Below are 27,442 nucleotides of genomic sequence, written 5' to 3'. Positions count from 1 at the left end.
AACCTTTAACAATCCTTTATTGATAACAGATCATTTCACTGTATCCTAATGAAACACAACATTGTACTGGGGACTATAATTACACGGATGTTAGCAGGTGGATAGAGAGGGTCAGAGAGATGGAGTCAGGGAGGAAGAGAGAATGTGGGAGCGAGAAAGAGTGCAAGAGATTAATAGACTGAGGAAAGAAAAAAAAAAACGAGACAGCCCTCCATCACAATCTCAAAAACAGATTGGGCCAGCAATCTCCCCCCTCCCAACTCCTCTCAAACCCTCCTCGCTCTCACAAAGCACATCTCATAAAGCCACATCTTCTGAATAAATAAAATCTGTCGCAACAATCAATCTAGTCATCAATCATTGTAGATATACAAAAAAATCGGGTGCATGTCCATGAGCACCCACAGCACAAAATATATATCTTTTGCCATTTCAATTCATTTAGTAAATTTATTTCCTAGTTCTAACCATCATAAAATTAAGCTTTCCAGCATATGGCTACAATTTATTTGTACCAGTGGGAAATAAAACTGCAAATATATATATATACACATTAACAATAATCTCAAATTGAACGACACACATTTTAAAGCTGCACACCAGATCAGGTGAGGTCAGTGAGAAATCAGTAGGGAGGGGAAAGAAAAGTTTTTTTTGTTTTTTTTTTTTTTTCTTAAAGAAAGGCCTCGAATGCAAATCATAGTTTCTGTAGAGTGGACAAACATCTACCTCAAATGGGCATATATGACAAGTATGTATCAAGATAGCCTGATTATCAAAAAGACAGGTGACAAACTAAAGGGAAAAACTAACAACGTGTATTACGAAGGTGTTAGGTCACCACAATCTACCAGAGCAGCTTCATCAGGCCTTGGCACAGATTCTCCAAGTCTCTGAAACTGTACTGGAGAGATGAACAACATTCTTACAAAAGATATTACCTCAATCAGTGTTTTGATGGTGGTGGTGGTGGTGCAGAGCGATGTCTAGCACATGATTCCAGTCTCCCACGTTTGTGAAACTGGGTTGAGCTCTGGTCACTGTGAAGGCCAGAGCATGAGATTTACATCATTTTTAGACTCAAACTCTGAGTCCTCGTGCCCTGTGGATGGGGGTGGTGTCATTCCTGAATTAACCACTCCCATCAGGACAGACAGGTTTCATCTTTCATACCAGCAAAATGCCCTCCACAGTACAAGAGATCCACTGATTTTTCCTTTAATTTGTCACGCATGAGTATGTGTGAATATTTCAAATATCTAATCAGGCTACTTTGATATTTGTATATAATTATGCACGAAAGGCATGAGCAACACAGAAGTTGTTCAACGTTATACATGCATGTTTGTGTATATGTGTAAACAAGGGGTACATTCATCCAAAGCCAAGTGTCCTGCGAGTAAACCATTAATGCCAAGCATCTTCCAGTCATTCTCACAGGCGCAGATTAACATATGAAACCAAAAATACTGTTAAGTTAAATAACTGTCAACCCAGACACAAAGAGGGGGTTCGAGAAATAAGAGGGGTAGGGAAGAGGGGAAAAAGATTCACCCATGAAAAATTCCAGTACCTACTGCAGTACTACTGGAGTAGTGTTTGCTCGCTGTTGTTCTGGCAAACATCACAATATTATATGCATGCATGCAGTTCAGCAGTTTTGCTTTAGAAATACTTTACCAACCTCAACCGTCTCAATTACTTTATTTAAAGTCATGCTATTCCCCTGTAACCAAATCTAACTGCAAATAATACCAATTATACCATTAATTATAATGAAAAAAGCTTTAATAAAAAGCTTTAAAATGCAGAATTGTTTAAAAATTAAGTTAAAATGTTTTGTGTTAAATGGTTCTACATAGTACACTGTTTTTAGAGAAAAAAAAAAAAAAATCAGAAGGCAAGCCACAAGTCAGGACCACAAGTAGAGAAATGAGAGGATGCGCAAAGGTAAAAGATCTGGAGGTCTTAAAGGAGAGGTTTTAGCCAGTTGAAGCCAGTTCTTCTGGATCCCCAATTGTTCTAAATCATCTACTGCACAAAAATAGATTTCACTTATTAAAACAGATTTAAATCAAAGGCTGTAGAATGTGATAAAAATTCTGAATTCGGCTGAGGGTCCTTTAGAACTGGATTGTGAAGCTCTGTTTCACCGTGAGTGCCACAGGAAGTAGAAGGTCACAAAGCCACCCAAAACCCAAAAGCTCACCATATTTACACTCCCTACAGTAGTTAATTTTCCCTCGAGTTGCTGAGTGCACATGTCCTAGTTAACGCTTGTTCTAATGAGTGCTACTACTTTTTTTTTGTTTTGTTTTACTGCAAGCACCAAAACTAGCATCTGACAAAATATAATTGCTAACAAAATGCAAAAGGATATATAAGGATATTCAGGCAGCAGGATGACAAACGAGAGAAAATCAGAAAAGAGTGTAAATGCAGGATTTAAGTAGAGTTGGTGGCATTTGGTGGCTGAACATGGTGAACACACTGAAAATAAGTAATGCCTATCGGTCATGTCTCTGGAAAGCTGTGCATGCGTAGAGTGAGGAGGAGAGCCATGTATGAGACAGGTGAGGAAGTGCAAGGGCAGCTCATCATGCTAGAGCACCCTGCATCACTGACAAGAGGTCCAAACACCTCGCCTCTCCCTCTCAGAGCTCTCGCTGGTGCTGCAGTCTGTCCACCAGCCATTAAGTCCAGAGTCTCTCCTACAGCTCAAGAAGCCACAAATCCTCAGTCTCATCATCACTCCGTTAACTTACAGCGGGAAGGGGGAAAAAAAAAAAACAAAAAAAACAACATGGAACAAAAAGTGAAATTATTTCTCTCTACCATACAATGGTGCAGTTCTAAAAGAAAAATCTTGCCATTTCTGCAGATTCCTCATCGTCGAAAGAAGTGTTTTGATGCGTTTGTGTTTTCGTTCCAGGCTTTGAATATTTCCTATGAATCTCTCGGAATCAAAACCAAAAGGTGTGAGTAAAGATTTTCTTTTTGTGTGAACTGAGGACATTCTCATTTGAAGACTGCAGTTGTGGGTGTCTCTGGCTACCATGGGTCATCCAGGTCACCTCCACTCTGTGACAGGGAGAAAACAAGAGAGGAGAAGAAATAAGATATTTGAAAAGAAAAAAATTATGGAGAAATAGCTGCTAGGAAGAAGCAAGGAAACAGCAGTAAGGGCAAGGCATGTGGACAGGGGAGAAAAAAAAAAAAAAAAAATCAAGAAATATTATTTTACAAAATGCAAAATGGAAGTTATGCAACTTAAGCAAGGGATATATTTCAAAGTACTCTGATCATTCTGGTGGAAGGTGACTTGTAAAGCTTCCCCAGAGGAGCACCCAATCAGAGGACTATCATATCAGGGCCATAGAATATTGAGGAGGATGGTTTAAAAAAAAAAACAAATAAAAACCCTACAACTGCCCAGGCATAGTTTCAGTACAACCAGGTACCTCACAGGAAATGTGACAGAACCTGCTTCAGTGGAAACAAAATGAAAAGAAAAACAGATTTGATTATACTGGAAGTGTTAATAAAAACAAAAATTATCCCCCATAAATGTAACACAGTTGTGATTAGCAAATTATCTGAAATTAATGTATTAAGTTCATCGACCATATTTTTTAAAAATTGTATTTAACGTCAGATGTCCAAATGTTCCAGTAACATATTTAGTTGTTAACATACCTACCTGCCCATTGAAGGGATAAAGGTTAAAAAAATAAAATTAAAAAATAATGGTTCTAATATAGCAGCGGTTTCATAACCACTTACCATATACATAAATGTCACTGTGTTTTCACCAAGAAACCAACCAACAACAAACCAGAGAAAAGAATGCAGATAAGTTGTTCAATGCAATTTATTTAAAAAATAACCGCAGAATCAAACAAACTGAACTAACACATTGCCTTGCTATAGCACAAACCCAAACCATAAAAATAACTGTACTGATTACTGAGGGCTGGTAAGTCAAAGGATTAAAGGGGTAAAATATATTACATACACATGCAGTTATGATCACTTTTGGAAGTACTACAGCATGGATTATGCATGTAATTCAGTATGCAATTATCTCAAACGTCAACATTTTTGCTAATTATTTCCACATCCCTTTTACATGGGAAAAAAATTATAACAGAAGGCAGAAGCAATAGTATCTTTGGTCATGACACAAACTTTGTGGACAGGATCACAAAATATCCAGTTCACATACTGACAGATAAGCATTTATGTGCAAACTATGCAAAAGACAGGTATCTTTGTAATAGTAATGGTCTGTCAGTTAACCTGAGGACTGTGATGTGATGACGAAGCTCATCTTCTTCCAGAGGTCCTGTCACCAGTTTTTATAGGAACAAATGACCATGGATTTGAATTAAAAGAGAAATAACGTTGTTCCATTATTATTCCATTTAGAACTTTGTGTGATTGCATTTACATTCATGTGCTTTTAGTAGCAACACCCTGGTGAGTCCTTCTTCCTCCCCAAACACTCAGAGACGACAGCAAACAAATGTGAGACTTTGATCATACACACATGTAGGCAATGGACCAGACAGACACATGTACTCAACGGAATACTTAAGTCACGGATATATTGTTCAAAACTAATTGTTCATATTTGGTTTGTTTTTCGTCTTTTGCTACACAAATTTATCAAACATTACACACAGGCACACTTCTTACAACCAAAATGCAACATACACATGCAGTGCATGGCAAGCTGCATGTGCTGTAGTGCACGAGAGCAAGAAGCGACCAATGCCCTTGGCAAGCTCCAGTTTGTATAATCCATTTTTATCTTGTCCAATAGTGTAAACACAGGAATAACACATCCAAAAGGGTTGTGAGGTTTTTTTTGTATTTATATCACAAAGGGTCGATTCCATGGCACCACTGAAATTCTCGCTCACGGCTAAATATAGATTCCACAAGGTTAAGATTAGATCAATTCTAAGTGCTACACATCAGAAAAGTGCTGACTTGTAGACAGGGCTGGAATATGCCAAGGATATCATTTACAGTTACTGGGCAGGTTTTCAGTTACAAGAATAGTGATCTAACCTTTCTCTTTATTGACATTCCTGTTGAGGAATGAATGACCCTGATTTCGGGCCAAATTCTCTCTCCACATTAATACTGAAATACAACCAAATAATTAACCAAAAACCTGCACTGGAACTGTGCTGAAAGGGAGACGTGCCATGGGGTATTCAGGAAGCTGACTAGTACTCCGAGCCAGGGAGGAAGGAGGAAATTTGGGGTCTGAAAATGACTAAATTGGTATCAAGGGTCATGCGAGAGGAGGATTGGAAAGCTCGTCAAGCGCTGCTGGCATGGCTGCCTCCTCTGTGCCGTCCTCGGAGTTTAGAGACTCGCTGGCAGTGGATGGCGGGTGTGAGGGACGCTCCTCCTGAGCACTGGACAGCCGGTAGGTGGAGAGGGCTTGTTCCAGCACGTGGCGATACTCGCCCCGGTGGCTGAGGCGGAACTGCCGGAGCACCTCCAGGAGATGGGCAGCAGCGCTGCTCTTTTCATCCTCGCCAGCCGCACCTCCCTGGTCGTCCTGGTGCAAGACGCCAGCGTCAGTGGACAGAGCAGGTTAAGAGAATTGGACCTGATTAGCACAGGCCACCTGCCCGAGACCTTACACTGCCCTCATCTTGGCTCATATTAAATGACACAGAATAGGGTTCAGCAACAAAGTCGGGGGAGACCCAATTCTGAGAAAGCTGATAGCTGCAGTATGTGTACGAGTGTAGGAGTGCGAGGATACATACTGAACACAACATGTGCAAGCCTCTGATCAATAACAAAAAACAAACTCAAAATCTCAGGCAATGCAAATTTACTGGCATTCTTGATTTGAACCAAGTATCTGACAGAGATGAAATGCACAAACAAAAAACACTTACAAGCAACACAAGAATACTGAAATAAAGCAAGAGACAAGAAAATGACAATCTTTGTCAGGGAGGACATTATGAATTCAAGCTATTTTGAATTGGCCTGCCTTAAAGAGGGTATACACTCGACTTTCCTCATCACACATACTCCTATTTTGAAAACATCACCAAATCCACACTGTAAGTGTAAATTCATATGCATGTGCTTTGCTGGTAATTTCTGAACTTGACAGATGATATCATATCTGGACTGACAGCCAAGTCTAAAGTGCTTAAACACAAGACTATGTACTATGATGTATTTTAAGTGCTTTGAGATTAAGACTAAAAGAAGTTACTCACCCCATCATCTTCTCTATGTGGGTTAAGCCTGTTGTACACGGCCTCAATTACACTGCGTCTGGGAAGTGAAAAACAAAAGTGCTTAATTACCATTGCAAATGATGAGAGGCCTTACAAAAGAGAAAAGGTTCTCAACTACTCACTGCTAATCTGATTACTTTCCAAAAGGTAATACAAGAACATTCAAAGATCACCTCTGTAATCTGTGGCATGACGCATAATATTGAGCAACACTAATATTTAATTGAGGTTCTCCTACTTGCTCGCAAGACCACCTCCTGGTGGTAAGTTTGGGATGTTCTCAGCAGAGAGGTTGCGCATGACACAAGCCAGGTCCGGGACACCTTCCTCTCCTGACTTCTCCATGATCTCTGAAGGGTAAGACAGGCAACAAGAATGTTACACAGACAGACACTGCCAGTGACCCATATTAACAGATCATTTTATACACTCGGAATGGAAACACACCCGGATGCACGCCTGAACCAATCTCACCATTCCTGCAGACACAGCACTTGACATTAACATGTTTCCAGTGTTGTGTTAACAGAGCTGAGTATGACAGAATACTTCTCCTAGCAGAACAGAGTGACAAACGTAATGCATCACTGATCCTCCACTAATGTCTCCAGTGTCTGGGCAACATCTGTGAACTGGTGAGGCACTGATGACAGGATCGTAAACCTCCACATCCAGGAGACCTTCTATGACTCCTGGGGTAACTCAAAATTTCTTAAACTTGCCAAAGATCAAAGTTGAGAAAAGGCAGAGAGGGGAAAGAAGGGTCTCATGTAAAAGGAGTGCAATCCAACCCTAATTTACACAGAGCACCACAGGAAGATCGTAAATGTTTACCAGTCCATGAAGAACTGTGCTGGAGGCTACGTTACTATATGAACTTTACAACTTTTTTCCACTTCCCACAGCTAAAGATATCTGAACGGAGACTGAGTAATACTTTCTTGAGGTTATTGAGCCTATTTTGTTGAAGGACAATTTCTCATGCTATGTTAATTTTTCCTGTTACCTGTTCAGTATGTGTCTGTTCATGGCAGTGGCAAGAGCACCTGCATCTGATAGATGAGCCTGGTAAAGTAAGGACCTTTACATGCAACACCATTTTGACAGGATATTACAGTATATGATATGCTATGGTTTACTGAGAACTGAGAAATATCCTTTCATTGTGATTGATCCTACCTACGGTCAATAATCATGCTTGCTGATTTAGCAAAACTCAATAATAGCAATTAACACTTGTGTTTGCATAGAATGTTTAAATGACAAGTGTAAGCAAAACTAAAGTAAAATATGGAACATCACTAGGTGTTTAATTAGAGATCAACAGTTTCAGTTAATTGCTATGGGAAGGGAAAAGGCATATATGGCTTATTTAAGCACAGTTGTTTTTTTTTAATGAAATTAAACATTTCTCTTCTCTGTGACGACACACATCATCTGCAACACTATAGTAGCACATACTCTGGTGTCGATTAAAAATTTTAAATTTGTGAAAGTTATAAGCACCACAGACTTTAAAAGCAACCAGTTTGATATTGAATTAAAGAACTTTATGATTACAGCTGTAATGCATGTTTATTTACAAGATATTTCCATGTTACATTAAACAAGATATTTCCATGTTACATTTTCTAAACCAACAAGGACAGAAAAAAATGTTACATGAAAGGGCAGCATCAATGGGTTTAATAATTAAAAAAAAAAAAAAAAAGTGGTTGTGGCATGAAACGCTTCACTTCTGGTTTAAATGGTCTTTGGTGCAGACACTCTTATCCAGAGCAACTTACATTTATCTCATTTATACAACTGAGCAGTTGAGGGTTAGCAGCTTGTAGCAGCTTGTGGCAGCTTTGGGGTGCTGGGATTTGAACTCATGACCTTCTGACCAGTAGTTCAACATCTTAACTGCTGAGCTACCACTTGCCCTGACTATCCATTTCTCTTATTGGACTGTCCACATGAAAGTGAAAACTGCCCACTCCTGAGATGTTGTTAGTCCTGATGTACACCTCTATGTGCACAACATGATAGTACTGCTCTCTGCAACAAAATCCCGCCATATAATAGTGCGACATTCCTTTTTTTAATAGTAATTTCAATATTTGTATAAGGGTGCTTTAAACAGTTAACCAAGCTTTTCGAATATCTGCACTAATCCCTACTTCAGTCATAGATGTCTTGGTGATTGGTCACATGTTTGAAAGATCTGCCTCTAGAGGCTGGAGTGCAGCTGTTAAATTAGTCATGAATAATTAAAACAAGCCAATGCAGCAGACAAAAACAGATTTTGTAAGAGCCACCCTTTCAATTTCGGTGCAAGGGACAGTTTATGTGGCACCAAGTAACCATCTTATTTCAAATCACATGCAAACGTGCGAGAAAATAAAAATTTGTTCCGCGTTAAGGTTATTTATAGGTAGTCTGCAAAACTGTTCACCTGTATTAACATGTTGATCCTAAAAGAGTGGCAGGTTTCTCTTACCCTCAACACGACACTCCAGAAACTTGTCCAGCTCTGCCTCTCTCTTCACTGCCTCCTCCGATACCTTGGGTGCATTGGGCAAACACACCAGCACAACACTCATGTTGTCACGACTGCCCTGGATAGAAAAACAGACAGAGGGAAAAGTGAAAACTAAACTAAAACTAAAAAGTGTAAACTACTGTAAATCTCCGTTGCCGCTATTTGCCAGTATTTACTCTGCATAGAAATGCATGACATTTATTTATACTGAGACACTAACCAGAATATCATCTAAAAAAAAAAAAAAAGATTTTCCGAAACGAATGAGAGGGAAAAAAACAAGGCCTCACCTTGCATCAGACAGACATAACAGAGAGAACAATGGCTAGTATGACTAAATATTTTTAGAAAATGACAGAGGAAAGAGGAACAGCTACTTAAAACCATATGAAAAAAAAAAATCAGATACACTAATGCATTTATGCACTGAATGTACAGCAGAAGTTCCTTTTGGGAAATTACTAAAGCACCATTCATGTAATAGCCTGGTGCACAAATTACAGAAAACAGTGTAACTGTAAACTCAATTTAAAACAAACAAACAAACAAAAAAAACACTCCACCCTTACTTTGTGTAGACATGTGTCCACCACAGAGTTGCAGACTTTTTCTAGGTCATCGCACACCTCCAGACGGGAGCGCACAAATTCACACAGCTCCTCGTTGCTCATGACGTCCCAGATGCCGTCGCAAGCCAGCACCACAAACTCATCCTCATCTGGAACACGAGGAATCTCAAACACTTCAGGCTCAGGCGACACCAGCTGCTCTGTGGGTCCCTTTCCATCCACGCACTTGTAGTCGTAGTCGCCAAGGGCACGTGACACTGCGAGGGAGCCGTTGACACGCTGGATCATAACGGAGCCGCCAGCGTTCTGGATGCGCTCCTTCTCACGAGGGTTGCAGGGCTTGTGGTCCTGAGTGGAGAAACGCACCTGACCAGCACGGCACAACACGGCACGAGAGTCGCCGCAGTTGATGAAATAGAGGTGCTCAGGCGAGAGCAGCACGCCCACAGCTGTTGAGCCACTACGGTCCATACCATTACGCAGCTCAGAAAAGTTGCGCATGTACTCATCTATCTTCAGAAATCCAGAGCGAATTCCGCTCTTCACGCCCTCCACCGAGTCACGACCAGGCCGGAAGTCCTCGCTGCTGCTGATAATGTGCTCCAGTAGGTGTTTTGAGCAGTAGTTGGCCACACGTGAACCGGCATGCCCGTCGTAAACGGCAAAGAAGGACCAGTCATCCAGGCCATGAGGGAGGCCCACCACTGCTGTGTGAGCGTCCTCCATCTCCACCCGCCAACCCTGCATGCTGCTCAGACCAAAACGCAGGCCGTTACCTGCACCGTGGGCATTGTGCTTCTCCGTTTTTGGCTTGTCCAAAAATGCCCCCATGGCTTAGGACACAATCTGCAAAGAGAGAGGAACAGAATATGATTTTTTTTATTATTATTCAAAGGCAATTCCAGGCTTGTATTTCAAACAAATAATTTACATTTGACTTGTAAATTTATCCAAAAAAATATTCAGTATTTTTCAATATGCTCCTAATATTTTGTTACTTCAACATTGCTTGTTTCCAGTTTCTTAACAAACCACTGAACTAAATGTCAAGGGTGATACTGCTTTGCTTGAATGAGCATCAGGCATTACCTAGGAGTTACATACATGTTAGATGAAGATATAACTTGGCAAAGTAGCAATGATGTTTCTATTCAACTTCCTCCTAAGCAAATCAAATCGATTTAGAACTCAGGAGCATTTGGATGGAATGTTGTTATTAACAGGATCAATGTGTATGAATTAGTTATTATACCACTCAGACAGCAGTTAAAAAAAGAAGGCTAATCTAGGTGAACATTTACAAGACAGACAGGTCTAAAGGACCTAACTGAAAGCCAACAAATCTGCCGCACTGAGCAAAAACCATTACCTCAAAAGAACCTCTCATCATTTGAAAAGTCTAACAGAAGTAAGTCAAAGCCACTGGACATATAATCTCAACTGTGCTACTCTGTGAAAGGTCTTTATCATATTCAAAATTATACTAGTCACCTTAACTTATTACGACTAGACATCTAATGTAAAATGGCCTGGATAAAAACCTCCATGGACACCTTGTCCAGACTGACTGCAAGTAAAACAGTAAAGACAGAGAAGTGCACAAATATACTATATGGCCAAAAGTATGTGGACACCTAATCATTCACAACAATATGTGCTTTTTGAACATCACACTCCTACAGCACACACAGACATTTTAGACAATTGTGAGGTCCTATACAAATTTGTGGCGACAGTTTGGGGAAGGTCCACATATGGATGCGGTGGTCAGGTGTCCGCATACGTTTGGCCATTTAGTGTATGTCATAGCCCAACAGGTCCAAAACTAGATGACAGTAACTGCCAAGTCTGGTAATATTTCCTATAGGTTTGGACCAGTTGGGCTAAGACATATTTGCATACATCTCCCTAAAGACATAGCACACTGATATAATTTTAAGGATAATTACAGATTTTTAAACCCCAACTTAAATAAGCAAGATATACGTTATCCCTAAATACACTTACACAATTTCGCACCATCTGAGGTGAAGCAAGCCATAGCTACACAACATGACAATAACTTGCTCAGCAAAGACTGTAGTGGATTTGCAGTATAAAAACCACTGCATTCAAAAACATATTGCAATCTTTAATCCAGCTCAAGAACAAGCTCATTAAATAACAGTTATTCACACCATTTGCTGCTCAACATGACTCCAAAAACTCTCGGCTCTGTAAAAACAATGCACAAGAATACCCAATGACAACTGAATGAACCATTACAATACAGTTTTAAACTGAAGCTTAATTTTCTGATGTTTCAAGGATGCTTACATAATGATTTTGACTTTTTACAGCAAGGTCCTTCACATAAGAATTGATTACATAATTTAATGTTCAGTTCAAAACAATGATGCTTTGATATTAACAAGGGCACTTGCTTATGTATTACTCATTAATGCCAAATTAGTCAACATGAAATTAAAAACCTGAATTAATGCATTATGTATTTAGAAACATCAGTGGCTAAAGCACCTAATGCTCCATTTCATTTGCATATAAAAATATCACCATTGCTAAACAAATACACAATACTCAATAACACCGGTCCAAAGCTGTACTTAATTCACTAATCAGAGAGATTTTTTTTTTGCTCTTGAGTTTGGTCCACCACCTAAACTTGGTATTAAAGATTAGAGTAGCTTTAAGCTGCTTTGAGCAAACATAACCCTTAAGTCCATTACATGCCTCCACAAATAGCTAGTGAAATATATTACTAAGCCATTAGACAAATGGGCCTGAAGCTGGAGCATGAGCTATGCAATCATTGCTCTAGATAATGACACAGAAGCCAAAAAGGTTTTATCATCTGATCTTTCTATGGAGTTCATGGAATAGGTCTTTTTGGCACTGACCCAACCAATCTGGCTCTCTGGATGCTTTACTACACAAACCAGTGTGGCTCATTGTTTCAGCAAGAAAATGAAAGTGGTCAGCAGGATCTAGCTCCACTGTAAACTCCAGTACACAGGAGATCCAAGTTATGAGCTCACATCTACAATCAGTGCCTGCAGTCCCCTAGGGCAAACTCAGAATCGCACAGAATGAGGGGGGTGTCTCTGGCTGGCTGCTGCTACCATTGCTCTCGGCTACGCAAACACCAGGCATGGTATGCATGCACCCAAAAAAGGCTGTTAAGTGCAGCAGTACATGGGCGAGGAGGTAGTGATTGTTGTGCATCGTCATGGCTGGGACTGCCAAGGCTGTCTGCTTGGCCACGCCACCTGTTTAGGGGACCATGCTATTTATAACCCCTACAAATGCAGCTTGGGTTACAAACTGCAGCAGTCAGATGGGGGAAAGATGAAGCACTAGGGATGGGCAATACCTAAAAATTTTTTTTATAAATTATTATATATATATTTTTTATATATTATTATATGTATTTTATAAATAAATAAATAAAGCAAGTAGAACTCAACGATGTCAACAGGAATGCCTCCACCACAAACAAGTCTAGTCATTCTTGCAACTAATTTGTATGCCTGAAATATGATTAAAATATACTTTAAACAGAAAAGAGGCTATTGTAGAAAAACTGTTTCAGACATGTGACCTTGCTGGGACCTTGACACTGTTTTGATCAGTTCCAAAATCTAATCAGATCAGCGGTTGGTTATACTGATAACTCCATATAGATCCAAAAACATGCAACCTCTCATGCTTGAGATATCACTCCAACAAAAATCTCGGACGAATGCATGGGTGGACGATCAACCCAAAAACATAATGCCACCACCTGGCGGCGAAGGCATAATAAATAAATAATGATTTCATTATTATATTACATTACCTCTGAACTGCCCCACATACATGGCCCACCCCTAGATGCAAGCATGTTTACAGCCGGGTTTTCACGGTAACTTGTTTCTCACTGATCATTCTGATTACCCATTTTCCCCCCTCATTTTTGTCCCCTACACATCACCTATGGTTCTTCTCATCCTTCAGATCACCACATCCTTCTACCCATGTATGGTGCCATGATCACTCATCAGCTCGTTATCACTCATTATCAGTCGAATCAGAAAAGCAAAAACACAGATGTACATAGCTTAAGTATTTTAGTCATTGACAAATTAATATTAATACAGTTCAAGCTTGATTTTACATTTACATGAGTTTACACTTCTACATTCTGTAATAACCAAAAATATAAGTAAATGGGGTTATAATAAAGCCTACAACTTGCCTTTGTATTTCATGTGATCATGAGGAATTTATTTAAGCTGCATGCTGCCTTCAGCATTTTATCTGTAGCCTACACAACATCTAGATTTGTAATTCAGATAAGTAAATATAAATAAAAGGTAAATATTATTTGGGGTAATATTAGCCTTTTTCACAAGCTGTATAGAATTACACTTCTCTAGTTCTCTGTCAGTTTTTTAAAATGAACAATATTAGCTTCTGTCAAGGCATCAATTACATGTTAGTGTATATCTCAAAAATGCACTATATGGCCAAAGGTTTGTGGACACCTGACCATCACACCCATATGTGCTTGTTAAACATCCCATTCCACATTTAATCCTCCTTTGCTGTTATAATAACCACCATTCTTTTGGGACAGATTTCCTCTAGATTTTGGATTGTGGCTGTGGGGATTTGTCCATTCAGCCACAAGAGCATTAGTGAGATCAGGCACCGATGTTGGGTGAGGAGGTCTGGGCTGCAGTCAGCGTTCCAGTTCATCCCAAAGGTGTTCGGTGGGGTTGAGGTCAGGGCTCTGTGCAGGACACTCAAGTTCTTCTATTCCAACCTTGGCAAACTATGTCCATGGGCCTTGGCCAAGCATTTGGGCCTCTTGGCGCCAGTGAAGAGAAACTGTAATGCTACAGCATACAAAGACATTCTGTACAATTGTGTGCTTCCAACTTTGTGCCAACAGTCTGGGGAAGAACCACATGTGGGTGTGATGGTCAGGTGTCCACAAAGATTTGGCCATACAGCACACCCCATAAATCTATCTATATCTATCAATCGATACATAGATATATGGAGCTGAACTTCTTCCACAAAATGTTCCCAAGTCGGTTTTGTACCACTGGTTAGTTATTTATATAGAATGATCTGTAATGCTGCTCGTGTCCTGTTAACCTATAGCAAATAAAAATGTATTAAAAATGGCTTCAAGGAAGTAAACTTGCCAAACTATTACATTCATAATAGTTCAACTAAAACCAATATAACTAGCATCTTAGCCTTATCTTAATACAAATCTTCACACACAATCTTCATCTCAACAGCTTCTGGTGCTTTAGGGGGATTGAGGTGCATCAAATAATTGTGCTTGGAAACTGTCAAAGTAATATTTTATTGTTCCCACGTGATATTATGCTGCCATGATATCCAGTGACATTTACTCAAATTATACTACCAGTAGTTATATTACCCCGCAATGTAACATGGAAGAACTCAAATAAAGCAGATGTTTCTCCCCATTAAAATGGGAGATGATCTACATGACATATGAATCTGGAATAATCTGCTCAGAACTCTCAGATAACCTACAAAAAAAAAGACAGGAAAATGAGCATTGTCTCCATTTCATGTTTAAGAGAGTACAGAAGGGGTGTAATACTACCAGCTGTGCAGTCAGGAGCTGTGGGATGGCAGAGGCAATCGCAAAATCTCCACAAGTAACATGGAGCACACAGTAAAAAACATATCAACATAATCATTTTACAAATCAGCTGTCTAATGTCTACAAGGTCCAAAATAGCCCAGTGTATTCTTTTCCCATTTTTAACAAAATACTGGGGCTCGTTAATTAAATGTCTTGCAGTAAAATAAAATGTGAGTAACAGAAACAGTAAACTAACTGGGCTACAACATGCAAAGAGCAATCCATCGTTCGTGTAATTAAATTTTCTAATAAGGTTACAGGTAACAGTTTTGAAAGGTCTTTTTTTTTTTTTTTTTTTAAAGAAAAACACATTTTTCCAGCTCTACTGGATACACATTCTCACACATGTTGAATACAGTGCTAGAAAGACTTGTCATTGATGTTCTCACTCAAGGCCACACCTCCAGGTAGCCCACGATGTGTTGAATCATCTAGGCATCAAAACAAAAGATGAACAAGGCCCTTTATGGAGAGCCTATATCTGTACAACTCTAATCGGCTGAGTAAACACTGCTCGTAGCCACAGCCCAGCTTTTACACTCAATGCCTCTTACTACACCTTGCACTAGAATTTCAAGTCCACACTCATGAACGCACAAGGCTACTACACAAGCAAAGTGCCCACCCAGCCATCTATCATGCTCGAAACCACCAAACACTCGACCTCCTGCCCCTGAAACTGTTGTCAGTGACCAGTCATTCAGTGCAAACCACAGAGCGAAACCAAAAATGTAGGTCTCCTGTGCAAGCATGCTGCCAAGAAACACAGTATCAGTGAAAAGGGGAAGTGGAAGCTTTACTTGGCTATGGGTTTCGACAGACTCCTAACTAAGAACTATGACATTCACATCACTTACAACTTATGTCATAATATATAAGAGTGTATCAGGATCAATATTTTAATTCAGGCCATGAACATTACAGGAGAATAAGCCAAGCCTTGCTCTAACAGAGTGCAAGTGTCCAAAAGAGCCAGCTTTTGTAATTGTTGGCTTCTGCAAAATGTGTGAAACTTATGCAAGTCTAAGGTTGCAACCAGCCACAGGCTTCAACCAGAGAACACATCAGCTAGCAGGAGCCAGCACGTACACCTTTATTTTGTTCACAGCTTTCTTTAAAAAAATAATAAATTTTTTTTACTCTCTTCTAGGAATAGCTGCTAATTACTTTCTGATACTAACCTCTAGCCCTCTGCTAGCAGCTAATATTAGCTCTGTTTAGACCCTCAATGGAAATGCTCACTTGGACAATGAAAAATAAAATAAAATAGTGAGATCAGATTAGCAGTGTTCTGTAACATTTCAGCACTGACCTCCAAACTAGGGATAAGTCCATACTATTCGATATACTCTATTAAAATTTTAAATAATAAATTACACATTTCTGAGTATTATTTATTATCATTCGCAAGAGCTGTATGGTTGGGGTGCTGCGTTAATAAGACAATGAGCAACACTGTAATTTGCTACAAGTTTAAATGCTTAAAAAAGTCCGGATAAAATTGGGAAGGGTTGCGTCAGGAAGAGCATCCGACATAAAAACAGCGGACCACTGATCCACTGTTGCAACCCCTAACAGGAGCAGCCGAAAGAGAAACAACAATTACGTGTTAACAAGCAGAGGAATGTTGCAACACTGAAATCAGGAGTGTAAATAAATCTAACAAATTATTAGCTGTAACTAAGCTCACTATAAAAACTAAATAACATTATCAAACTACATGTGCATGTGCTCTGTGGTGAACAGCAGCAGAAATACTTGAATTCTTGTATAGTGAAGTTGCCCTGATAAACACACTTTCATTTTCTTATTTTAAATCTCTGTTCATGTATTGAAAGTGGTAGACATTCAGCGCTTTATCTGATTGGCAGCATGGAAAATGGAAGCTAAGATATCAAAGAATGAGGTTTTGTTGCTCTGCTCTGAAGTCAGAGAGCAGGTTATTAAGGTTCATACAGTATACAAAATAGACTAAAAGGAAACACATATTATGAGATATACTTTATTTCTGTCGATCTTAAAGCTGCAGACACCGCATTTTTGACTGACATTTAAAACGTCCAACTTGATAGACAACGCCATAGTTGGAATCTATTGATTTTCGAACTATCCTCAATTGAATCCCGAGTCTTTGTCAGCATATCATGGCTATGTGTCTCGTCACTAACAAGTCAATGCGCAATATTTTTAGATCAGTGTCACAGTAAATGTGTGAATGATTCATTGCTGTGAAATGAAGAGCCTTTTTTTGTTCCATGTCTGTACAAACTGACATTTTCATTCATTTAATTCAGTGGCCGAGCTATGAAAGTTAACCAGTAAATGAAGACAAATCTGCATTTGATTAAACTTTAATTGCATATGTGAGATGTAAAAACCCAAAGCAGACCACTCCAAGTCTCTCCACAGGAAAATGGTGGTTTATCTGGTACAAAGTGATTTTGTCGCTCATCAGGAGGAAGCCACTGAAGAGTGTGGACACAGTTTAGTTAGCCAGTTCAACATGCTGCAAGTTGACTCAGTGCTTTGTGCTGTTTAGGATGTTGTAAAAGGACATTATGTTTCAAAGTGGAATCTGATGGCATGTACTAGCCACAGAGAGTTTAAAGTATCACTAAGTGTACTTTACAACTTATACACTGCACAGCAGATAGAGGCTTAATGTTTTGTGCTGAACATGCCTGCCCCAGGTTCTACCAGCTCAATACCTTCAACTGTTTCAGACTAAAAATAATTCTGCAAAATGAACATCTATCCATTAGGCAACAAACCTTTTCAGACCCCACTGAATTTTTAATTTACGCTAAATTAATAATGACATTCAATAAAGGTTAAGCTTTCCATTAGTGATTGTCCATTATAGCTTTATTACAAGCGGTTGGACAGTTTGTTTCTCTTGTTGAAGTAAACTTGGGCAATCCAAGAAATAAACAGAGCCAGTAACTGAGGTTACTTTCAGGTAGAGGGTAACCGAGTGCCAAGATATATATCTGTACTATAACTACTAACCACTAGACATGAGACGGTACCCTAAAGCCACGATACGAGACATATCCCAGGACAGGCTTCACGAAATGATACTGACACAAATAAAATATTAAATTTATTAATAATATTACATTTATTTTGTAATGGCAATAACAACTTTATCAGCAATGGATTTCAACAAAAGTACATCAGGATTTTTAATATAAGTTGTAATTTTCCCCTATTACTAAAATTTTATTTTAATCTTTTTCAGGGTCATATATGTATTTCATGGCAATGTTATTAATATGGAAAGATTGTCTGATGGTAGATTGTGCCTTAAATGATTAGGTTAAATAAAAAATGCTGTTTGACATCCACCTGAAATGCACGAGCACATCACACTCATCAATTTAACTGTACAGATGAGAAAAACAATCATGATTTTATTTTGTATATCCCCTCATCCCCCCGAAATTAATTTCTGGTTATGCCACGGTCACTGTGACCCCGCTACAACACAACTCGCAACATGCTTCTGAACTGTTTTTGGATGCGAGTGTGGCTTACGTCAAGCGAGGCACACAGGCATGGATTTTAACCCGCATTTCAGACCGCAGGCAAGCCGTCTGTGATAGAAACAGGAGCGTATGTATGTACAGCGGTTTATGATAACTATCTTCAGATGGCTACACTATAGATCTGCTGTGAATTTTGGACAGTGTGAAAATGTTGAGCAGTAGAGTATTATGAATTGTTTCTGTATTATTTTTCCAAGTTCACGCATGCCCAAATGAAACAAAGCTGCAGGCGAGATTTGTCCCACAGTCCTTGTGTTTGATGTGTGTGCCATAACACTTCTTACTGATTAGCTGAACTTTTTGGACTATTTAGTAAGCATGCTTTGAGACAGTTAGGTTCCCACTCACAAACTCTGTGCTCCGTATGCTTTTACCTCTGGTGCTGCTGCCTAGTGTGTAAGAGGAGGTAGACCTCATAACAAATATCAAAGTATTTTGTACTACCATATTTGATACAATGCCTACCGCCTACTTCTACTAACTTTTCACACTTTTCTTACCATCAAACCCCGAATTATTAAATATCTTCTGATTACTTTCATTCATAAATCATTGGTGTCCCGTTCACACAAGGCAGATCCAATGCTCTCGGACGTCATTAACTTGGATAATTACATAACGACAAGGCCAGGGCTATGGCCAGGTTTCCCTCCATCTGACTTCTACACCTTTTTTTTTTTTTTTTTTAACCACGCAGGAGGGATTCTTGAGCATTACAAGAATAAATTATTTTCAAAATCTGTGCCTAGAGCAGTGATTCCCCAAACTATCTCAGACGGTCCACATTTTTTCTGTCCTACAACAAACCTGTACCAGTTATTCAGGTTCTTGCCTGGTTAGTGAAGGCATAATGGAAGCTGGGAGAAAGCAAAAAGGCAAATCATTAAAGAGTAAGTGAAAATCAGTTTGAGAAGCCCTGGACTGCATATTTTCATTTGTTCATTATCCAATCTGGATACGATTGAGATTTTGTTTCTATTTATTTCTGGTTTAATAATACCCACAGTGGCCCTTGGGTCCTACGGGGTTTTTGGAAAAGCAGCAGTAAGAGTCAAATCAGAGATGCCTGCTTCAGCCATGTTGTTCTGGTGAAGTATTAAGGATGTTACCATTTTAAAATTTCATGGTAGGATAACCTAGTCTAAATATGTCACATATTAAAAGATTGAACCCCCTAATTATTGTGAGGATAAATAGAATAGGCTTTTTTTGTTTTGTTTGGCTAAAAACACCAGCTAGAACGCACAGCTATTTGTTAACCGCTGACATGACTCGGATACGTTTCACGCTGAAACTATGGTATATGGTAACTTTAACACTTGCATGTCAACACTTCATTCAGGATCTGTAACGGGACTTTCAACCATTGATTCATTCTCCTTTTGACATGCATGTGTGCCAAACTGAGCCTCTGTGGCAGGTGTCGTGTGAACTTCTTTAATATTCTAGTTCAGAGGCTCACCAACATCAGGAGTAATCAAGAGTAAACCATTAGTAATTTTTCCACACCAGAAGCCTTAGCTTCAACCTTCCTGGCAACCACTGATATTCCTAATACTCACGCATTGCACGTGCTCTTCCTTGGAACCATTCAAAGATAACTCACTGATACAGAATGCTGACACTTTCACAACCCCCATCCATTAGCAGGCAGCACCAGTCAGCAGTTTGCAAAGCACCGCTGCCTGCTTTAGAGGTCAAAAGTTTCACAGACTGGTCAGTGTCAGACACGACAGTATGACTTAAGCCTCACAGTATGACTTGAACTAATGGCATTATGTTTATCATAGTTCAGTGTTTGGTCATAGTGAATATATATGTTTAACTGGATTTCCCAAATTTCCCATAATTCTCAACAGCTTCAGAGGAAAATGGGCAGGGATTACTTAAACAGTACTTTACTACTTAATTTTAGTATGTTTAAATTTAGTTTAAAATAGGTGTTCTGCCAATGGCATTTGGACCATGAATCATTGCTTCTTTTTTATTTAAATAAACCAACTATCTGACAAATAAACAACAAAAAAAAAATCAGTATTGTGAAATCCTTGGTGAGTTTTCTCATTTCCAACCAGTTTTCCAATCAGATGGATGTTAAAATACTCCAACATCTATTGTGCTGCAGATGTAGAAATATCCTGCAACACTGACTCGTTCATCCCCAGTTTTCATACTCTACCCAAACGAGCGTGTGCTGAAATTCCCAACAAAACTACCAGACCTGTTATTTTTAGAATCTATTCAGTAATACAGGTAGTACTGACTCCTCCCAGTTCCAGGGTTCCCAGTTTGATCCAGAGCTTGAGTTATTGACTGTGTGGAGTTTCATATGTTCTCCCTGTGTCTGTGTGGGTTTTCTCTTGGGTCTCGGGTTTGCTCCCACCTCCCAAAAACATGCCAGTAAATGACAAATTGGCTATACTAAATTGCTCTTAGGTGTGTACGAGTGTTTGCGCGCCTAGTGCCCCGCAATGGATTAGCGTCCCGACTAGGGTGTATTCTCCACCGCACGCCCACCGTTCTCGGGATCCAACTCGACCCTGATCAGGATAAACAGTTACTGAAGATGAATGAATTTTAAGGAATAGGCTTTGTATATTCAGGTAATATCTGCCCTGTGCAATTTGTTTGCATAGCCTCCAAACCAACTGAAAATTATTTTCTTCAAAATAATGAAGCCAAATCATTAATCAAATAATGAAAAGGGGCTTCAACAAATGCATACATTTACTCTTGTGGTAAGCATAATGTGTGAAGAGCTTTCCATATAAATAAAAACGTCTAAAATGTAGTCAACTTAATAAACAATGCACGATATCTACTAGGGACGTAAGATATCAATAAAAATAATAAAGCAAATATTAAGTCAAGTAGGTTTTTTTTTTTTCATTACTCCTCTACATAGCCTGTATACAATGGAACGAAATGTCGTTTCTCCAGGACCAACAATAACAGTACGCATTTGTAAACCAGTAAAAAATGTTTTTCTAGCATTAATGTAAACAGCACTTTTACACATTTTCAGCATAAGCCTCAGCATGTGCCATCATCAATTAGTCTTCCTATTCACTACGTAGGCGTTCTAACTAAGGTATAACATAATTGCCTTTTATGACCTAAATAGTGCACTGTGTTTAGTGCATGCAATTTTGAGATGCAGCCACAGAAAGAAGTGAGGCACAAAACAGTGCTGAATGTGACAGTGAAAGTACATCCCTGTCTTTACATTTTAACTTGAGTATGATTAAAACATAAACCCCCTCTACAACTACTCTTGCAAGTGCAATCTATTTAAAAGCCGCATGACATTTTACACAAAACTTTGATCTGAAATGAATCTTGTTTAAAACTGAAGTTAAAAAAAAAACTTAAACTTGCTGCTGGGGGTGGCCCCATATGGACTGCCTGAAGAACTGTTTGGATTGCTGGGGATGGTGCCACCTGGGGGCTGTGGAGATGGCTTGGGGATCACATATGGGGAGCTGTACTGTAATGGCTTGGGACTGCGATTGCTGTAGTGGCTTTGGGGCTGCAGTTGCCAAGAGCACCTTCGTACTCAGGACTCCATCAGAGGACAGTGGATAGATTTTAATCGGCTGGACTTCTTGCAAAAACTGTGATGAATTTATTGGTTGCACAATTGCACTATTTGTCCATATAGTACACAATAATAGAAGGGATTTATTTATAATCGCACTATCCGTTGCACCCAGATGAGGATGGGTTCCCTTTTGAGCCTGGTTCCTCTCAAGGTTTCTTCCTCATATCATCTCAGGGAGTTTTTCCTTGCCACCGTCGCCACTGGCTCGCTCATTAGGGATAAATTCACAGTGATAAATTCAAATATCTACAATATATTTTTGTGAATCCATTTATTTCTGTAAAGCTGCTTTGTGACAATGTCCATTGTTAAAAGCGCTATACAAATAAAATTGAATTGAATTGAAAAATAAGAGTCATTCTAGAGATAACTTAACCACATTTTCTTTTATCATTGCCTCTTTTTTAATAACACCTCTTCTTTCCCCAAGTCTTAAGTAGCTAAACTAGCAGAACAGCGTAGACAAAAGCCTCATTCGGGCCGCATTAGTTTATCAATATTAATAATTTAGCAGTTGTAGAGGTGCTTGAGTAGAGGAGAGAGGCTGGCTCTTATTTCACTTTAGGGCAAACCAAAGTTCCAACAACAATTTAAAAATACAATAAAACAGTAATCACAAAGTATGCAAGAAGCATCCATTTTCCATTTCATGACTCAGGAAGTGTTTAATATCTGGGGGAGGGTCTCTGACACGTGCACTACGAGACTAAACATGGCACATTGCAGCAGTCATACATCTTTTTTCCAAAGCGAGGTGACATCTGCGTAGAAAATCATGGACATGCGTACCTGGATAGGACTAAAATAATCAGACAAGTGCTGAGTTTGGTGAAAAACAGTAGGTAATTCAGCCTGTAATTTTCTCAGGAAAGGATAGAGAAAAACCCTGATATGGCCGATCCTGATGAAAATAAAGTCACAGAGGAGCACCTGTAAAACAGGAAATTACCCCAAGACCCAGTGTAAACTGAATCCTATCCAGATAGGGCTAAAGACTACATTTCATTTTCTTAGTATGGCTAAAACGTGCTTCCTCCCAATCAGAAACATTTTTTCAAACTGCTGCTCATGCTGTGTCACAGAGCAGCGCAACACCCTCAGCGCTATCTACCCTCTTCCACATACACAGACAACCACGAGTGGCTAGGGTCACCATGACTGACAGGGGAGAGATCATGCCACGCCTCCCTGATGAGAGCATACACAGGATTCGAATTTGTGATCTCCTGACGAAAGAGTGAATGCTTTTCTTTTGCACCACTCAGGACACTACTTACCTTATATTTCTGAATCCAACATATTGTTTGCATTTCTTATCAGATGATTGGAAGGAAAACTGACTCAAAGTTACTAGCTGCTAACAAAACAAGCCAGCTCTCAAGTTGCTTTATTGGTCATTATAGTAGTTTTTATGGTTGCAATTTGCACGTAACACTGCCCTTCTTCAAACTGGACACAGAGTAGCTTTTCCCTTTTTCTTTCCAGTTGTTTGCTCTCATCATGCTTGCAAACACACATTCACAAGTTTTTGAAAGCTTAGCCAGTGAGTCAAAGCAAGGATGTTCTGTTCTGAGGTGTTAACGTAATTGAAAGTATTGACCCAGCTCGCATTGTACAATAAATCAGCAGGCTAAAAATCTGAAGACTGTGGTCACGGAGTGGACTCAGCAATCTCATCACACACACACACACAAACACACATAGATAAGAACATGCTTGTCAGGATCGGAATGGTCAATCTTGTCAAGTCAGGATTTAAACGCAGTTGCTATGCCCAAGATAGTGCACACTACCACACCAAATACTATTTCAAAAAAAACATGAAATTAATTGTGTATTACTGTCAGCATTAATCTATCTACCAAAATATATTTTGTAACATGTTATAAGTCTTGTTTTTGTGTGAAATCCATGCAGTAACTCATTCAATTAATCTACTTTGAGAAATAGGACTCTATTCAACCAGTTACTTAAAATATAACACAGTAATTTTAAATGTTTTATCTACAAATATGATACTATGACAAATAATATGACAAATATGAAATTACCTACAAACACATATACATTATATATATATATATATATATATATATATATATATATATATATATATATATATATATATATATATATATATACACACACATACATACACACACTTTTTTTTTTCTTTCATAAAATTGGGCTACACCTGAAAGAAAACCACAAAAAATGGTGCATTAGGCCTATATTTATCTGTATAATGACAGGAAAGTCTTACACTAGACTAGTTATCTATGGTCACCAACATATCAGACCACCATATCAACATATCATGCTTCTAAAACATGTACAATAACAATGTGATGAGTGTCTGATAATGTTTTTTTTTTTTGGATACAGCACAGTTTTGATATCCAGGACTGTGATACTTTACTTGGTATTAGTGTTGAAGAAAAGATTATAGTATGAACATGAGGAACTGGAATGGTCTTGAATCTTGTCTAATCAGAACAAAAGGTAAAAAATAAATAAATTAAATTAAATTTAAAAATACAGCTGAATAAATAAATCTTTAGCAAAATTAGAGCGCTTGAGTTAAAAACAACGTGTTGATATAACTGATTGACACGGACACAGTGAAAGAAAGCTGTAAATAAAACTACACCGTGTCCACACAGAGCAGTGTGCAAAAGCAGTGCGCGCGCCTGTGAGTGAAGGCCTCGCGCGCGGGCCTCGACCAATCATAAGCACGGAGAATTCTTACTTCACCACTTTAGCTAAATATATACTTATATATTTTTAAAGTAAACATTCAGCAAACTTCCAATACAATGCAAAACAAACCCAAGAAAAAAAAACAGCTAAAGTGAACAAACCACCAGAAGTGTACTCTACAACACAGTGTGTACTAACTAGCTAACTAGCCTTGTACCACAGCACCGAATGCGTCTTTTTAAAGGAAATAACAAAAACACACCGAGGTAATATTTCACAACGTTTTAGAAACAGACATAATTTCTTAATAAACAGTCCTAATAAATATTTCTCAAAGCTGAGTTTGAGCAGTTGGATTATTTCTGACGGGCGCTTGACAACAAAAGCAATAAACACCTCAATCAAAGTAGAAGGTTGTCTCTTATTTCACAGGACGGTAGATATTTATACACAGATACACAAACTGTTGAATTTAGGCCCAAATAAACGACAATAAACAAGCTGCCCCATCAATATCCGTTGTTACACAACACCTCCTCCCGCTAACGATATTACACACCACATACACAACCAGCTAGCAAGAGTGTGTGTGTGTGTGTGTGTGTGTGTTAGCTAGCGTCACAGCTAACTGGCTAACCTGTTTAGGTAATGCTGAAAACCAGGCCGTGTTAGCGTCAGCGCTAAATAAACTGACAGAGCCAGCTAGCGCTCAAGCTAACAGCCGAGCTAACGAGTCATACACAACGAGCTAACCTTACTTACCTTATACAATAACACGGATATCTGGACTCCGTTCCGACTTCTGTTTATAACCTCTGGATATTTTATCCCAAATTCTTCACTTCGCTTCTTTAAAAAAACAATCAAACAGATTTGACTTTACATGAGAGCCGATAATTCCGTTTTCGGTGTTTCACAGCGTGAATTCTTTGGCATTTTAGGGCCAGTTTTTTGCGCCCCAAAACAACTCACCGCCCTAAACATGAAATTATTGAAAGTCTCGCATGAATAAAGGTTCCCGGGGTGAAATAAAGAACTGTGCGGACACTGAAAATGATCTTTCTCCCATAGAGAGGGCCAAGCTCTTCATCGGGTCAGAGTCTTGTGAAGGGGAGGGAGCTTGTGATGGAGCTCTCTGATTGGCTGAACCTCTTCAAACTCAGACCTCTGATTGGATCTTATTACTGACAAACAGCACGCATGATGGGAAATCATGTGACGTTATTGGCTAACATCATGTCATTTATCTGAATCACACAAATCACGTTTATATCGAGTAATTCAGGGATTCTCAAACTTTCTCTACCCAGGGGAGTCATTCAGTGTTAAAAATTTAATAGCCAGGATTTATTTTATGCGCACAATCTAACTATTCAAATATTGGGTACATGTACCATCATATTTATTTATTGAAGTCCTGTGAGCTTTTTATTACTGAACTTTACAACCACAGGACCCTCACCATTTACTCTGTGTTAAAATGTAGGTTTTGTAGCATTTTAACAGCACTATTTCATTAAAATTGCAGTTAGATTAACGTTTACATTGTTTATACTAATTTTTAAGGTTTTTATTATTATTATTATTATTATTATTATTATTATTTAATTCAAGCGACCAATTAATAAGGGTTATAAAAACTATAAAATAATGAACGACTAGAAGAAGAAGAAGAAGAAGAAGAAGAAGAAGAATGACCAGCTATAACATCTCTGATACTGGTTGTTTATAGCTCACAGACCCTTGAGAGTCCTTTGAGTACCATATGTTTATTTTGTGTGAAAAACATTGGGCCACAAATGAGCATATTCTTGAGTGGCATTGTCTTTTTTTAAACTCTAAATGAAACACATACTGAGTTGTCAGTTTATCAGTATATCAGTATGTCAGTATCAGTTTATCTCAGTTTTGTACCACAGAGAAATCACCATGCGCAGTTGCTCAGGCTAGTTGTGAATAGTCTTTTCTACCCCAACACAAAAATGCCTGATAGGACTGAGACTGGGTAGGTGACTGAAAGTTAATGTCATGTTTCTGGCATGATGCAGTGATGTTGTGTTCCTTGTGAGTGTAAAACTGCTGTAAACTTTAGTCCTGAAGGAATTCCCCATGCCGTCACAGCAGTCAGGATGGCTCCTGGGAATCATGCTGCTTGCACCAAACTCTGACCGTAAGATCCCTGGGTTGGTCAAGCTGACAACTTTTTTTCTATTCCTCAACAGTCTGTGCCTACAGGAGATGTTAGTTTGTTCTGTTGTTCAGGTTCGTAGAGTTTTGCAAATTTCCTCTGGGTTCTCTGTTTTCCTCCTACCTTCCAAAAATAGGCCAGTAGTTGGATTCCAGGGTGTGTTCCCACCTTGTGCCCACTATTCCTGGGATAGGCTCCATGATCCCCTGCGACCCTGAGCAGGACAAAGTGCTTACTGAAGATGAAAGAATGAACGAATAATAAACTGCACACTACAATAGATAATGGAATATAGTAACAGATCAACACATACTCACAAAGTAAACTTTTGAAATACAGATTAATTGAGTCTTTACATCT

At 38.9% G+C, this 27,442-nt stretch overlaps 1 protein-coding gene across 2 annotated transcripts; it reads right to left on the bottom strand.

Annotated features, from left to right (window-relative positions):
* Positions 1–26,027, bottom strand: ppm1bb (protein phosphatase, Mg2+/Mn2+ dependent, 1Bb). Of its 2 annotated transcripts, none has more exons than XM_026914980.3 (6): positions 25,657–26,026; positions 9,375–10,220; positions 8,764–8,881; positions 6,520–6,631; positions 6,261–6,318; positions 1–3,081 (listed from the first exon to the last, which is right to left on the bottom strand). In XM_026914980.3, the coding sequence occupies exons 2-6, from the start codon at positions 10,203–10,205 to the stop codon at positions 3,052–3,054; spliced, it is 1,149 nt and encodes a 382-aa protein (XP_026770781.3). In that variant the 5' UTR covers positions 10,206–10,220; positions 25,657–26,026; the 3' UTR covers positions 1–3,051. The 2 variants fall into 2 exon arrangements, with proteins under 2 accessions (XP_026770781.3, XP_026770780.3); XM_026914979.3 differs by lacking the exon at positions 1–3,081 and adding an exon at positions 3,854–5,578 and having other exon boundaries at positions 25,657–26,027.
* Positions 26,028–27,442: the final 1,415 nt, after the last annotated feature.

The sequence above is a fragment of the Pangasianodon hypophthalmus genome, chromosome 12, assembly GCF_027358585.1.
Source record: "Pangasianodon hypophthalmus isolate fPanHyp1 chromosome 12, fPanHyp1.pri, whole genome shotgun sequence".
Taxonomy (NCBI): Eukaryota; Metazoa; Chordata; class Actinopteri; order Siluriformes; family Pangasiidae; genus Pangasianodon; species Pangasianodon hypophthalmus.
The sequence above is the reverse complement of the archived record's forward strand: the minus strand, read 5'-3'. Positions and strand labels throughout refer to the sequence as shown.